General features: G+C 49.8%; 2 protein-coding genes across 6 annotated transcripts in view; one reads left to right on the plus strand and one right to left on the minus strand.

Annotated features, from left to right (window-relative positions):
* Positions 1–14489, minus strand: part of LOC139549349 (CUE domain-containing protein 1-like) — a 68606-nt gene that overhangs the window by 17570 nt on the left and 36547 nt on the right. For 2 of the 5 annotated variants that reach the window (XM_071359756.1, XM_071359757.1), the window contains one exon: positions 1066–1169. The exons of the other annotated variants lie outside the window; for them this stretch is intronic. The gene's annotated coding sequence lies outside the window, so the exon portion shown is untranslated. The remainder of the gene's footprint in view (positions 1–1065; positions 1170–14489) is intronic. 5 annotated transcript variants of the gene reach the window in all.
* Positions 3925–5616, plus strand: LOC139549646 (uncharacterized). Its single transcript, XM_071360314.1, has one exon. The coding sequence runs from the start codon at positions 3925–3927 to the stop codon at positions 5614–5616; it is 1692 nt and encodes a 563-aa protein (XP_071216415.1).

Genomic DNA, 14489 nt, shown 5'->3' on the forward strand with positions numbered 1-14489 from the left:
AGGGGTCAATGTGTCTGAATGACCTTGGAAGCCTCAACAGATGGACTGCTTTTTCATAACCAGCAAACAATACATCATGGATATAAGTGAATGGATTTTAACTGAGGATTCACTTGACATTGACACAAACAGATATCCCTTTCATGGCATTCAAACCACTGAAATAATTTCCATTTAACCCACACTAAATTCAATGTGTGGACAGTTTTTCAAAAAGGCACAGAAATGTATCAGATGAATATCAAGGAAAAGTCCAAACACTCATTTTTCAGTCATTTCAACATGTTTTGAGCTTAGACCCATTCTAAAATCAATGGCTCCAACTTGACATATCATGCAACATACCAGTCTATGACCTATTGACCTTCTGACTGGCCATCTGCCACCAATCTGGCTTCTCTCTGGATGTTGAGTATTGGCTGACATCCACTCCAAGGTCTGTCATGCTTGATGGAGTTTCCAAAAATGCACCATTCCACAACTGTTAGCCTGGTTTAGCCTACATCCAGTTCCAGACCTTCTGCCGGATTCTCAGAGGCCAGGGGTGTCAAACTAATTTTGCCCAGTGGGGGTTGCATTCGGTCTTCAACGAGGTCCATTGGGCCGCACTGAAAACTGGTTCAATTTCCTTGCCGTCAAAATGTGCAATAAATAGTCCTCCATATATTGTTTTGCTCCTTGACTGTTTAGCTTCATTTAGGTAATTATTAGCGAACTGGACACAGTCAAGAAACTGTATGAATGTAGGTCCATTATCATTTCTACACAGTTTCAATTTGGTTTTAGTCATTCTAAAGTATATTGACTTTTTTTTAAAACTTAAAGCGGGCCGTATGTTTGACACTCCTAGGCTAGGCGTAATGTTAAATTCAAAACTTGAGTAGGCCTAGTTTCATGCCAGTTGTTATGGGAGCTCACACCTAGGCTACACGTTAACATGGGTTCTCCGTACTCTGATATCTGGTTGTCGCCTGTAGTAGAACTTGATACATATTTACATTGCTAGTTATAAAAGTTTATGCTACGTAGAGTAAACATTAGAATAAGAAACATAAGATCCTTTACCTTCAGGTTACCTCTCCACAGCTGAAACAGAAAGCAGAGTTTACAGAATCCCTGACGAGGACTATAACCAGGAGTCGTCTCTGAGTGCCTGGATTTTCCTCATCCTGGTTTTCATTACAAGAAAGAGGCCATGGAGGGAGAGAAAAAAACAGAATTCCAAAAATGTAAAAGTCCTCAGAGGAACTGGAGCGGCCTTTCGATGCCCAAGCTAATAGTTATCACTACTCTCCCCCTCTGCTCTGTCACTGTAGTGCTGGGAAGAGAAATCCCTGGCTGCGATGGGGGAACAATGCATCCAGTGCCAGCCCAAACGACATGGCAGTGCCAGGCCCCGTCCAGCATCAGCACAGCCAGAGTCTGCAACTTCGCCCCCATCTATGCACTGCCATCCCTCTCCTTACTCCTCACCCCCACCCCCCTTACTTTGCCCTCCTCGCCGCACCGCCCCCACCCCTCCACTTCGCACCACCCCCACCCCCCTTACTTTGCCCTCCTCGCCGCACCGCCCCCACCCCCCCTCTCTGCACCGCTCCCACCCCCCCCACTTCGCCCTCCTCTCCTCTCCGCCCCCACCCCCACTTCGCCCTCCTCTCCGCACCGCCCCACCCCCCCCCCCCCACTTCGCCCTCCTCTCCGCACCCCCCACCCCCCACTTCGCCCTCCTCTCCGCACCGACAAATGCCTCCAAAATATCCGGAGTAATTACAGAGAGCCACGTCAAATAACAGAAATACTCATCATAAACTTTGATGAAAGATACATGTTTTACATATAATTAAAGATACACTTGTTCTTAATGCAACCGCTGTGTCAGATTTAAAAATAACTTTACGTAAAAAGCACACCATGCAATAATCTGAGACGGCGCTCAGATTTAACAACATTTCTCCGCCATGTTGGAGTCAACAGAAATACGAAATTACATCATAAATATTCCCTTACCTTTGATTATCTTCATCAGAATGCAGTACCAGGAATCCTAGTTCCACAATAAATCGTTGTTTTGTTCGATGATGTCCATTACTTATGTCCAATTAGATAATTTTGCTAGCATGTGTAGTACACGTGTCCAAACACTCGCGCAGATGCAGGCAAACGTCAGGCAAAAGTCGAATAAACTGGTCAAACTTAATAGAGAATCAATCTTCAGGATGTTGTTATCATATATATCCAATAACGTTCCAACCGGAGCATTCTTTTCAGTCTCTATAAGTAATGGAACGCATGGCGATATCATGAGGAAAGTGTGTGACCAAGAACTGGCACTCTGCCAGACCACTGACTCAAACACCTCCCATCCGGTCCCACAACACAGCATAAGCTTCATTCCACGATCTACTGACTGTTGACATCTAGTGGAAAGCGTAGAAAGTGCAAACAGATCCATATATTACAGGGAATTGAATAGGCGATGACTTTAACATCGACCACTCTCAGAATTCTCACTTCCTGTTTGGATTTTTTCTCAGGTTTTTGCCTGCCATATGAGTTCTGTTATACTCACAGACATCATTCAAACCGTTTTAGAAACTTCAGAGTGTTTTCTATCCAATAGTAATAATAATATGCATATATTAGCATCTGGGACAGAGTAGGAGGCAGTTCACTATGGGCACGCAATTCATCCAGAAGTGAAAATGCTGCCCCCTATCACAAAGAAGTTAACAAACCTCCAGATGAGCTTCAATGCCATACAACTCTCCTTCCGTGGCCTCCAACTGCTCTTAAATGCAAGTAAAACTAAATGCATGCTCTTCAACCGTTCGCTGCTTGCACCTGCCCGTCTGTCCAGCATCACTACTCTGGATGGTTCTGACTTAGAATATGTGGACAACTACAAATACCTAGGTGTCTGGTTAGACTGTAAACTCTTCTTCCAGACTCACATTAAGCATCGGCTTCCTTTCTCGCAACAAAGCATCCTTCACTCATGCTGCCAAACATACCCTCGTAAAACTGACCATCCTACCGATCCTCGACTTCGGCGATGTCATTTACAAAATAGCCTCCAACACTCTACTCAACAAATTGGATGCAGTCTATCACAGTGCCATCCGTTTTGTCACCAAAGCCCCATATACTACCCACCACTGCGACCTGTACGCTCTTGTTGGCTGGCCCTCGTCGCCAAACCCACTGGCTCCAGGTCATCTACAAGTCTCTGCTAGGAAAAGCCCCGACTTATCTCAGTTCACTGGTCACCATAGCAGCACCCACCCGTAGAACGCGCTCCAGCAGGTATTTCTCACTGGTCACCCCCAAAGCCAATTCCTCCTTTGGCCGCCTCTCATTCCAGTTCTCTGCTGCCAATGACTGGAACGAACTGCAAGAATCTCTGAAGCTGGAGACTCTTACCTCCCTCACTAGCCTTAAGCACCAGCTGTCAGAGCAGCTCACAGATCACTACACCTGTACATAGCTCATCTGTAAATAGCCCATCCAATCTACCTCATCCCCATACTGTATTTATTTATTTATCTTGCTCCTTTGCACCCCAGTATCTCTACTTGCATATTCATCTTCTGCACACCCTACCATTCCAGTGTTTAATTGCTATATTGTAATTACTTCGCCACCATGGCCTATTTATTGCCTTACCTCTCTTATCCTACCTCATTTGCACATGCTGTATATAGATTTTTCTACTGTATTATTGATTGTATGTCTGTTTATTCCATGTGTAACTGTGTTGTTGTATGTGTCGAACTGCTTTGCTTGATCTTGGCCAGGTCGCCCTCCTCCATGCACCGCCCCCACCCCTCTCTCCCCCCACTTTGCCCTCCTCCATGCACTGCCCCCCCACTTCGCCCTCCTCCATGCACCGCCCCACCCCTCTCTCCCCCCACTTCGCCCTCCTCCATGCACCGCCCCACCCCTCTCTCCCCCCACTTCGCCCTCCTCCATGCACCGCCCCCACCCCTCTCTCCCCCCACTTCGCCCTCCTCCATGCACCGCCCCCACCCCTCTCTCCCCCCACTTCGCCCTCCTCCATGCACCGCCTCCACCCCTCTCTCCCCCTACTTCGCCCTCCTCCATGCACCGCCCCCACCCCTCTCTCCCCCCACTTCGCCCTCCTCCATGCACCGCCCCACCCCTCTCTCCCCCTACTTCGCCCTCCTCCATGCACCGCCCCCACCCCTCTCTCCCCCTACTTCGCCCTCCTCCATGCACCGCCCCCACCCCTCTCTCCCCCCACTTCGCCCTCCTCCATGCACCGCCCCCACCCCTCTCTCCCCCTACTTCGCCCTCCTCCATGCACCGCCCCCACCCCTCTCTCCCCCCACTTCGCCCTCCTCCATGCACTGCCCCCACCCCTCTCCCCCACCCACTTCGCCCTCCTCCATGCACCGCCCCCACCCCTCTCTCCCCCCACTTCGCCCTCCTCCATGCACCGCCCCCACCCCTCCCCCCTCCCACTTCGCCCTCCTCCATGCACCGCCCCCACCCCTCCCACTTCGCCCTCCTCCATGCACCGCCCCCACCCCTCTCCCCCCACTTCGCTCTCCTCTGCCACGCACCACCCCTCTCTCTTCACTCTCCTCTGCACCGCCCCAACCCCTCCCCCCCACTTCTCCCTCCTCCATGCACCGCCCCAACCCCTCTCCCCCCACTTCGCCCTCCTCCATGCACTGCCCCCACCCATCTATGCACCGCCCCAACCCCTCTCCCCCCCACTTCTTCCTACTCTATGCACCGCCCCAACCCCTCTCCCCCCCACTTCGCCCTCCTCCATGCACCGCCCCAACCCCTCTCCCCCCCACTTCGCCCTCCTCCATGCACCGCCCCCACCCCCCCCCCACTTCGCCCTCCTCCATGCACCGCCCCCACCCCTCTCCCCCCCACTTCGCCCTCCTCCATGCACCGCCCCCACCCCTCTCCCCCCCACTTCGCCCACCTCCATGCACCGACCACACCCCTCTCACCCCCACTTCACCCTCCTCCATGCACCGCCCCCACCTCTCTCCCCCCCACGTCGCCCTCCTTCATGCACCGCCCCCACCCCTCTCCCCCCACTTTGCCCTCCTCCATGCGCCACGCCCCACCCCTCTCCCTTCGCTCCCCTCTGCCACGCCCCCCTTCATGCACCGCCCCCACCCCTCTCCCCCCACTTTCCCCTCCTCCATGCGCCATGCCCCACCCCTCTCCCTTCGCTCCCCTCTGCCACGCCCCCCCCCCTCTCCCCCCCACGTCGCCCTCCTTCATGCACCGCCCCCACCCCTCTCCCCCCACTTTGCTCTCCTCCATGCGCCACCCCTCTCCCTTCGCTCCCCTCTGCCACGCCCCCCCCCTCTCCCCCCACTTCGCCCTCCTCTGCCACTCCCCCACCCCCCCACTTCACCCTCCTCTCTGCCACTCCCCCACCCCGCCCTCCTCTCTGCCACGCCCTCACACTTCCCCCCCTCCTCTATGCACTGCCCCCACCCCTCTTTCCCCCATCCCTCTCTATGCACTGCCCCCACGCTTCTCCCCTCCCACTTCGCCCTCCTCTATGCTCTGCCCCCACCCCTCTCCCCCCCACTTTGCCCTCCTCTATGCAGAGAGAGAGTGTGAGTGATTGAGACAGCGGGTCTTCTCACAGTTGTGGAAACATTGTAAAGTGGATTATCTCTAGGACGGCACCAATCTCAAAAGGCATTGTTCAAGAGGCCTATTCAAATCAGGGCTGCACATGGCTGTTTACTACTAGTGTTCTGTGCCTCCTCTCTGCAGCAGACAGTCTGAGGGAAGGCAGGTCATTTCCATGTAACAGGACCCATGAACACCAACATGTAAGGGAAGGGAACAGAACAGAAAAATAACAAAATTATTAGATTAACAGAATCAGAACCGGAAACGAAAAAGTGATCTATACTGTTCCGGAACAAAACCGTTCTTTTTAAAAGCAAGGGAACCGGTTAGTAACGTTATTTTACAATCTGGGCATTTTTTTCCCAGTCCCACAAAGTTCGCAACAATGCGCCCATGCAAAGCCCTCATTTGCCACTCATAAACTTATTCCAGCCTGCCAGCTGGAAATCTTTGCCAGTGTGTGTGCGTGCGTGTAGGTTACATGCCACTCCCCCTCCGAAGCATAGGTTACTGTTTCTGTATGATATGTCGGATTAAGGAATAAAGACAGACACCAATGTTAAGTTCAATAGCCTTATTAAGCATTGTACAAGTCCCTACGCGTGGAGTCTGGGGAACAGTCCAACTAGTCGATTACCTATCAACTAGACTCCGTAACATCATCCTTTTCAATAGAAAGTGCAAACATAACGGCATAACATTGAGTTCTTAACAGTCAAGTCATAACAATTGAAAAGCATGACATTTTCTTTTTACTTCAGCTGTCATCTTCCTTTTTTAAATATTTTTTTACATTTTTTAAATATTTTTTTAATTAACAGACAACAAGTTAAGTCTCTTGCTTACAGAGTAAGCCTGTCCGGTGGCTTGCACAGCCGACCCACCCGTGAGTAAGTATTGGCTCTGACAGGGGTAGGATTAGGGCCACGAGCTGGAGAGTTTGGTGGGGTAGAAGCTTCACCTTCAGTTGCCTCATGTCTCAATTCTGCACCCCTTACCCTTAGGCCTGGACTGTGATCCAGCTCATCTAGGTGAGTGTATGGCATGTTCTGGTTTGTCTGCTCTGCTACGCGCAGATCCACCCGATTGCGACGATAGAGGGAGCCACCAACATCCACCAGGTAGGAACGTGGTGCAACTCTCTGTAGGCATGTGCCCAGCCTCCAAAGTCCTGTGTGGTCTCCCGGCAGCGGTTTCATCCTTATAGTTTCACCCACCTCCAGCTCTGGTAGGTCTCGAGCAGTCCGGTCGTAGAAGCACTTAGCGAGCTGCTTTCTGTGACGCAGTTTGTCCGTGACGCCAACCATGACGCAGGGCTCAAGTAGCTTGTTAGCTACGGGGATAGTAGTCTTCAGACGTCTGGACAGAAGGCGTTGTGCTGGGCTGCTGTCCATGTTTTCGGTGGGTGTGTTCCTCCACTGTAAGATCGCTTTCCATGGGTCGTTGCTGTCGCGCAAGGCCCTGCTTAACAGGTTTTTTGCAATCTTGACAGCTGATTCTGCCTTGCCATTTGCTTTTGGGTGTCTTGGAGAGGAGGTCACGTGGTCAAACTCCCATTCTGAGGCGAAACGCTTGAACTGTGCAGTGAATTGTGGGCCATTGTCCGTGATTACCTTGTCAGGCTGACCTTGCCTTGCAAACTGCGCCTTGCAGCGCTTTATGACCGTCTCTGCAGACAAGTCAGGGAGCAGTTCAATTTCCCAAAAGTCAGAGTAATGATCAACGAGGAGAAGATAGTCCTTTTGTCTGTGGCTGAATAAGTCCATGCTGATGATTTGCCAGGCCCTTGTGGGCAGTTCGTGTGACATCATGGTTTCCTTTTGCTGTTCATGAGGGTACTCGTTGCATGTGGTACAGTTGCTGACAAAGTCTTTAATTTCTGCTTGCATGTTTGGCCAGTATAATGTTTCACGAGCCTGACGGTAGCATGCGTCACCTCCAACGTGACTGGAGTGTATGCGGGTAAGCATCTCTGGACGTAGTGATTTGGGAATAATGACCTTCTGACCTCTGAACAAGACGCCATTTTGCACACTGATCTCATCTCGAAAGGTCCAGTATTCTCTCACTGTGAAAGGTGTCTCCTCTTTCAGATATGGCCAACCTGCGAGAGCCATGGACTTCAGTGACTGTAGGTGTTCGTCCTTGTCAGTATGTTGCCTGATCTGGGCTAGGCGGTGATCTGTGACGTTTAAGTAGTCTGCCTGATTGATCTGTTGAACATCTTGTTGTTCCTGCTGTAGCGAACAGATGGCCTGCCGCTGATAGGCAGTGCCTCTACCTGTACATTGTGCTGTTGCCCTGCTCAGTGTGTCGCTGATGTACATCTCAGGTCCTGGCTTGTAAATGACCTTCAGGCTGTAGTTTTGCAGAGTCAGGAGCATACTTTGAAGCCTCTTGGGCGCGTTGAGGAGAGGTTTACTGAATATGGCAATGAATGGTTTGTGGTCAGTTTCAGCGGTGACCAGCTCTCGACCATATAAGTAGTAATGGAATCGCTGGCAGGAGAAGACGATGCTGAGGCACTCTTTCTCAATTTGTGCATAGTTTTGTTCGGTGGGGGTGAGCGCTCGAGGCAAACGCAACGGGCTGGCCTTCCTGCATAAGGCAGCATCCAAGTCCCCTTTGGCTAGAGTCGCTCTGGATTGTGACAGGCTTCGTGACGTCGTAGTAGCGCAACACTGGCATGGATGAAGCCAGAGATTTCATCTCCTGCACTGCGGCCTCGTGCTTGGGTAGCCAGTGCCATGGTGTGTCTTTGTCCAGCAACCGGCGCAGAGGCTCACAGACTGCTGATAGGTGTGGCATGAACTTTGCAAGATAGTTTGCAAAGCCGATGAGACGCTGTACTCCTTTTGCATCCGACGGGTTTGGCATGTCGAGGATCGCTTGGACCTTGTCTGGGTCCGGCTTCAGGCCTTTTGCCGAGAGAATGTGGCCATGGAAGTGGACGTCTTTCACCTTGAACTGCAGCTTCTTCAGGCCAAGACGAAGCTTAACTGATCGGCAGCGCTCCATCAGTGCCAGGAGCTTCACATCGTGGTCGCGTTCTGCTTCTTCGTCTGTTTCACCACAGCCTACGATCAGGATATCATCGGCGATGGGTTCAATGCCCTTGAGCCCAGCCAGTAACTCGTGCTGCTTGCGTTGGTATACCTCAGGCGCCACTGAGACACCAAACGGGAGCTTGAGCCAGCGTTTCCGACCCCAGGGGGTCCAGAAGGTAGTCATGAAGCTGCTTTCTTCGTCCAGCTTGCATTGAAGGAATGCATCTCGGGCATCCACCAAGGTGAAAATCCTGGCCTTGGGAAGCTTATAGAGGACATCCTCTAGTGTCGGCATGATGTAGTGGGATCGTTTCAGTGCTTGGTTCAGATGCTTTGGGTCGATGCAGACCCTCAACTTCTCTGGTTTTTTCACTATGACCATATTGCTGATCCAGTCAGTTGGTTCAGTCACAGATGTCATGTGGCCATCGGCCTCATACTTGTCCAGCTGGGCCTTCACAGCCACTTTTATTGCAATGGGCACATTGCGAGGAGCACACTGGACTGGAGTAATGCTCTCATCCACTTCAAAGTGTACCTCCCCAGGCACTGATTCAACGGGCATGTTGAATACATCGTCATATCTGCTGAGTAGTTGTTCTTTGGACAGGGGTCCATGCTGGACATGATCCACAATGTGCAGGTCATTTGGTACAGTGAACTGCATCAGTCCCAGGCGTTCGCATGTAGAGCCTGAGAGGAGAGGATTTTGACTGGTTTTCACAATCTCAAACTCCAGCTTGTGTTTGCGTCCCCGAATAACACATTCGGTCTCAAAGGTGCCCATAGAGCTCATTAGTTCTCCTGAGTACAGCTTTAGTCTAGTATCGCTGGGCAATAGATGTGTGTCAGGTGCCAGATTGATTTTGTCTTTGTAGCTCATTACGTTGCATGTAGCACCCGAATCCAGTTGACATTGTTGTTGCTTGTTGTGTAATCGTAGTGTCACAAACCATTTCTTCCCTCTTGAGTGTACAGCCCCAATGGATTCATGCATGTAAATGTCACTTCCACTGTTCAGCTCTGAACATTGAGTAACATCATCAACACAGTGAATCTTGCCCTCACTCACCCTTCTTTTGCTTTTGAGACACACTTTTGCAAAGTGATTATTAGTTCCACAAGCTCTGCATGGTTTTCCGTAGGCAGGGCAGTGCTCTTTGCCACGTGTGTGTGTATTCCCACAGTATTTACATGCTACGGGGCTCTCTGTGTTCACCGTTCGTGGTGAATTACTCTGCCTCGATTGGTTTTGTCTGAATGTCTGCCTAGCAACAGTGTGAACAGTATCAACGTCGGAGCGTGGGGTTTCCGTTTCCATTGCTCTCATTCTCATGTCAGTGACTTCAGCAGTGCGGCACATTTCGATGGCAGTTACTAATGTTAAGCCTCTCTCTCTCAGTAGACGCCGGCGCGTATTCTCATTTGCAATTCCCAGTACTATTTTGTCACGAATCAGTTCATCTTTCAATCCCCCGTATTCACAAGTGGCGGATTTCTCTCTCAAACGGGTTACAAAGTTGTGTACTGACTCACCCTCTTCCTGTTTGCAGCTTCCGAAAACGAACCGCTCGTAAATGACGTTTCTGGCGGGTTTGAAGTAATTCTCCAATGCATCCAATATAGCCTTTGCATCACACTGTTGTCGTGCCGTGAGGGTGAGATTGTGCCGGTAGATATGCCTGCATTCACTGCCGATTAAACTCCTCAGAGTTGCCGCTTGTACCTCGTTGGGTTTCTCATGTAGACCGGTCGCCAGCGCATAGTCCTCGAATTCATCCCTGAAGTTGTCCCAATTAGTATTCCAGTCCCCTGTGAGAACCATGTGATTTGGTGGCGGAATGTTCGCTGCCATAGCAATGGAATAGGAGATTTCTTTGCCTTCAGTCATGGAAGTAGGTAGTGATGCTAGCTAGCCAGCTAACAACGAGTTGATCAGTGTGGTGAGTAGGAAACGGCTTGTGTTCGCATATGGAACGTAACTGCGCCTATACTGTACTTAGCTACAAAAATAACAAACGTGTGTTTTCCGAGCCACTTCTGATACCATGTTTCTGTATGATATGTCGGATTAAGGAATAAAGACAGACACCAATGTTAAGTTCAATAGCCTTGTTAAGCATTGTACAAGTCCCTACGCGTGGAGTCTGGGGAACAGTCCAACTAGTCGATTACCTATCAACTAGACTCCGTAACAGTTACCGTAGCTTTCTGACGACGTTACAAGCGTGATTCAGAAATTAGGGAGAGAGATGTTTATTAGAGAAGAATGGATCAACTTTTTTAATGCTAGTTAAGGATACTATAGTTATGTTTCACATTGTATTTATGAACTTCAAAAAGTTGAGACCGTTTTTAATTAGGGTGCTGCGCCGCACACACAATCTTGTTAGCTTGCTAGCTAGCTAACGTTTTCTCTGGTCCAATGTTAAGACAACTGTTGGAAGTTCAAAGACATTCAAAGGTCCTCCATAGAAGCCACTCCTCCATAAGTATAATTATGTGGGCCTAATTCAGATAATACAGTTGAAGTCGGAAGTTTACATACACTTAGGTAGGAGTCATTAAAACTCGTTTTCAACCACTCCACAAATTTCTTGTTAACAAACTATAGTTTTGGCAAGTCGGTTAGGACATCTACTTGTGCATGACACAAGTCATTTTTCCCAAAATTGTTTACAGACAGATTATTTCACTGTATCACAATTCCAGTGGGTCAGAAATATACATACACTAAGTTGACTGTGCCTTTAAACAGCTTGGAAAATTCCAGAAAATTATGTCATGGCTTTAGAAGCTTCTGATATTCTAATTGACATCATTTGAGTCATTTGGAGGTGTACCTGTAGATGTATTTCAAGGCCTACCTTCAAACTCAGTGCCTCTTTGCTTGACATCATGGGAAAATCCAAAGAAATCAGCCAAGACCTCAGAAAAAAAAGTCTGGTTCATCCTTGGGAGCAATTTATAAATGCCTGAAGATACCACGTTCATCTGTACAAACAATAGTACCACGCAGCCGTCAAAACACTCAGGAAGGAGACGCATTCTGTCTGCTAGAGATGAATGTACAGTAGTGCGAAAAGTGCAAATCAATCCCAGAACAACAGCAAAGGACATTGTGAAGATGCTGGAGAAAACAGGTACAAACGTATCTATATCCACGGTAAAACGAGTCCTATATCGATGTAACTCGAAAGGCCGCTCAGCAAGGAAGAAGCCACTGCTCCAAAACCGCCATAAAAAAGCCAGACTACAGTTTGCAACTGCACATGGGGACAAAGATCGTACTTTTTGGAGAAATGTCCTCTGGTCGGATGAAACAAAAATAGAACTGTTTGGCCATAATGACCATCGTTATGTTTGGAGGAAAATGGGAGAGGCTTGCAAGCCAAAGAACACCATCCCAACCGTGAAGCACGGGGGTGGCAGCATCATGTTGTGGGGGTGCTTTGCTGCAGGAGGGACTGGTGCACTTCACAAAATAGATGGCATCATGAGGAATGAAAATTAGGTGAATATATTGAAGCAACATCTCAAGACATCAGTCAGGAAGTTAAAGCTTGGTCGCAAATGGGTCTTCCAAATACTTCCGGCGCCGAAAAGAGATGGCTGCCTCGCTTCGTGCTCCTTGGAAAATATGCAGTATTTTGTTTTTTTACGTGTTATTTCTTACATCGGTACCCCGGGTAATCTTAGGTTTCATTACATACAGTCGGGAGGAACTACTGAATATACGATTAACGTCAACTCATCATCGTTCCTACCAGGAATATGACTTTCCCGAAACGGATCCAGTGTCTTGCCTTCCACACAATACAATGGATCTGATCCCAGCCGGCGACCCTGTGCGACGCCGAAAAAGGGGAAAACGTGGCGGTCTCGTGGTCAGGCTTCGGAGACGGGCACATCGCGCTCCACTCCCTAGCATACTACTCGCCAATGTCCAGTCTCTTGACAATAAGGTTGATGAAATCCGAGCACGGGTAGCATTCCAGAGAGACATCAGGGATTGCAACGTGCTCTGCTTCACGGAAACATGGCTAACTCAAGGGACGCTAACGGAGTCGGTGCAGCCAGCTGGTTTCTCCATGCATCGCGCCGACAGAAACAAACATCTTTCCGGTAAGAAGAGGGGCGGGGGGGTATGCCTTATGATTAACGAGAAGTGGTGTGATCATCATAACAACACACAAGAACTCAAGTCGTTCTGTTCACCTGATCTAGAACTCCTCACAATCAAATGTCGACCGCATTATCTACCAAGGGAATTCTCGTCAATCATAATCACAGCCGTATACATTCCCCCCCAAGCAGACACATCGATGGCCCTGAACGAACTTTATCTGACTCTTTGTAAACTGGAAACCACACACCCTGAGGCTGCATTCATCGTAGCTGGGGATTTTAACAAGGCTAATCTAAAAACAAAACTCCCTAAATTCTATCAGCATATCGATTGTGCTACCAGGGCTGGAAAAACACTAGACCATTGTTACACTAATTTCCGCGACGCTTATAAGGCCCTCCCCCGCCCCCCTTTCGGAAAAGCTGACCACGACTCCATTTTGTTGATTCCAGCCTACAAACAAAAACTCAAACAACAAGCTCCCGCGCTCAGGTCTGTTCAACGCTGGTCCGACCAATCTGAATCCACGCTTCAAGACTGCTTCGATCACGCAGATTGGAATATGTTCCGCATCGCGTCCAACAACAATATTGACGAATATGCTGATTCGGTGAGCGAGTTCATTAGGAAGTGCATTGACGATGTCGTACCCACAGCAACGATAAAAACATTCCCAAACCAGAAACCGTGGATTGACGGCAGCATTCGCGTGAAACTGAAAGCGCGAACCACTGCTTTTAACCTGGGCAAGGTGACCGGAAGCATGACCGAATACAAACAGTGTAGCTATTCTCTCCGCAAGGCAATCAAACAGGCCAAGTCTCAGTACAGAGACAAAATCGAGTCGAAATTCAACAGCTCAGACACAAGAGGTATGTGGCAGGGTCTACAGTCAATCACGGATTACAAAAAGAAAACCAGCCCCGTCGAGGACCAGGATGTCTTGCTCCCAGACAGGCTAAACAACTTTTTTGCCCGCTTTGAGGACAATACAGTGCCACTGACACGGCCCCCTACCAAAACCTGCGGGCTCTCCTTCACTGCAGCCGAGGTGAGTAAAACATTTAAACGTGTTAACCCTCGCAAGGCTGCAGGCCCAGACGGCATTCCCAGCCGCGTCCTCAGAGCATGCGCAGACCAGCTGGCTGGTGTGTTTACGGACATATTCAATCAATCCTTATCCCAGTCTGCTGTTCCCACATGCTTCAAGAGGGCCACCATTGTTCCTGTTCCCAAGAAAGCTAAGGTAACTGAGCTAAACGACTACCGCCCCGTAGCACTCACTTCCGTCATCATGAAGTGCTTTGAGAGACTAGTCAAGGACCATATCACCTCCACCCTACCGGACACCCTAGACCCACTCCAATTTGCTTACCGACCCAATAGGTCCACAGACGACGCAATCGCAACCACACTGCACACTGCCCTAACCCATCTGGACAAGAGGAATACCCATGTGAGAATGCTGTTCATCGATTACAGCTCAGCATTTAACACCATAGTACCCTCCAAACTCGTCATCAAGCTCGAGACCCTGGGTCTCGACCCCGCCCTGTGCAACTGGGTCCTGGACTTCCTGACGGGCCGCCCCCAGGTGGTGAGGGTAGGTAACAACATCTCCACCCCGCTGATCCTCAACACTGGGGCCCCACAAGGGTGCGTTCTGAGCCCTCTCCTGT

The sequence above is a fragment of the Salvelinus alpinus genome, chromosome 22 (genome assembly GCF_045679555.1).
Source record: "Salvelinus alpinus chromosome 22, SLU_Salpinus.1, whole genome shotgun sequence".
Lineage (NCBI taxonomy): Eukaryota > Metazoa > Chordata > Actinopteri > Salmoniformes > Salmonidae > Salvelinus > Salvelinus alpinus.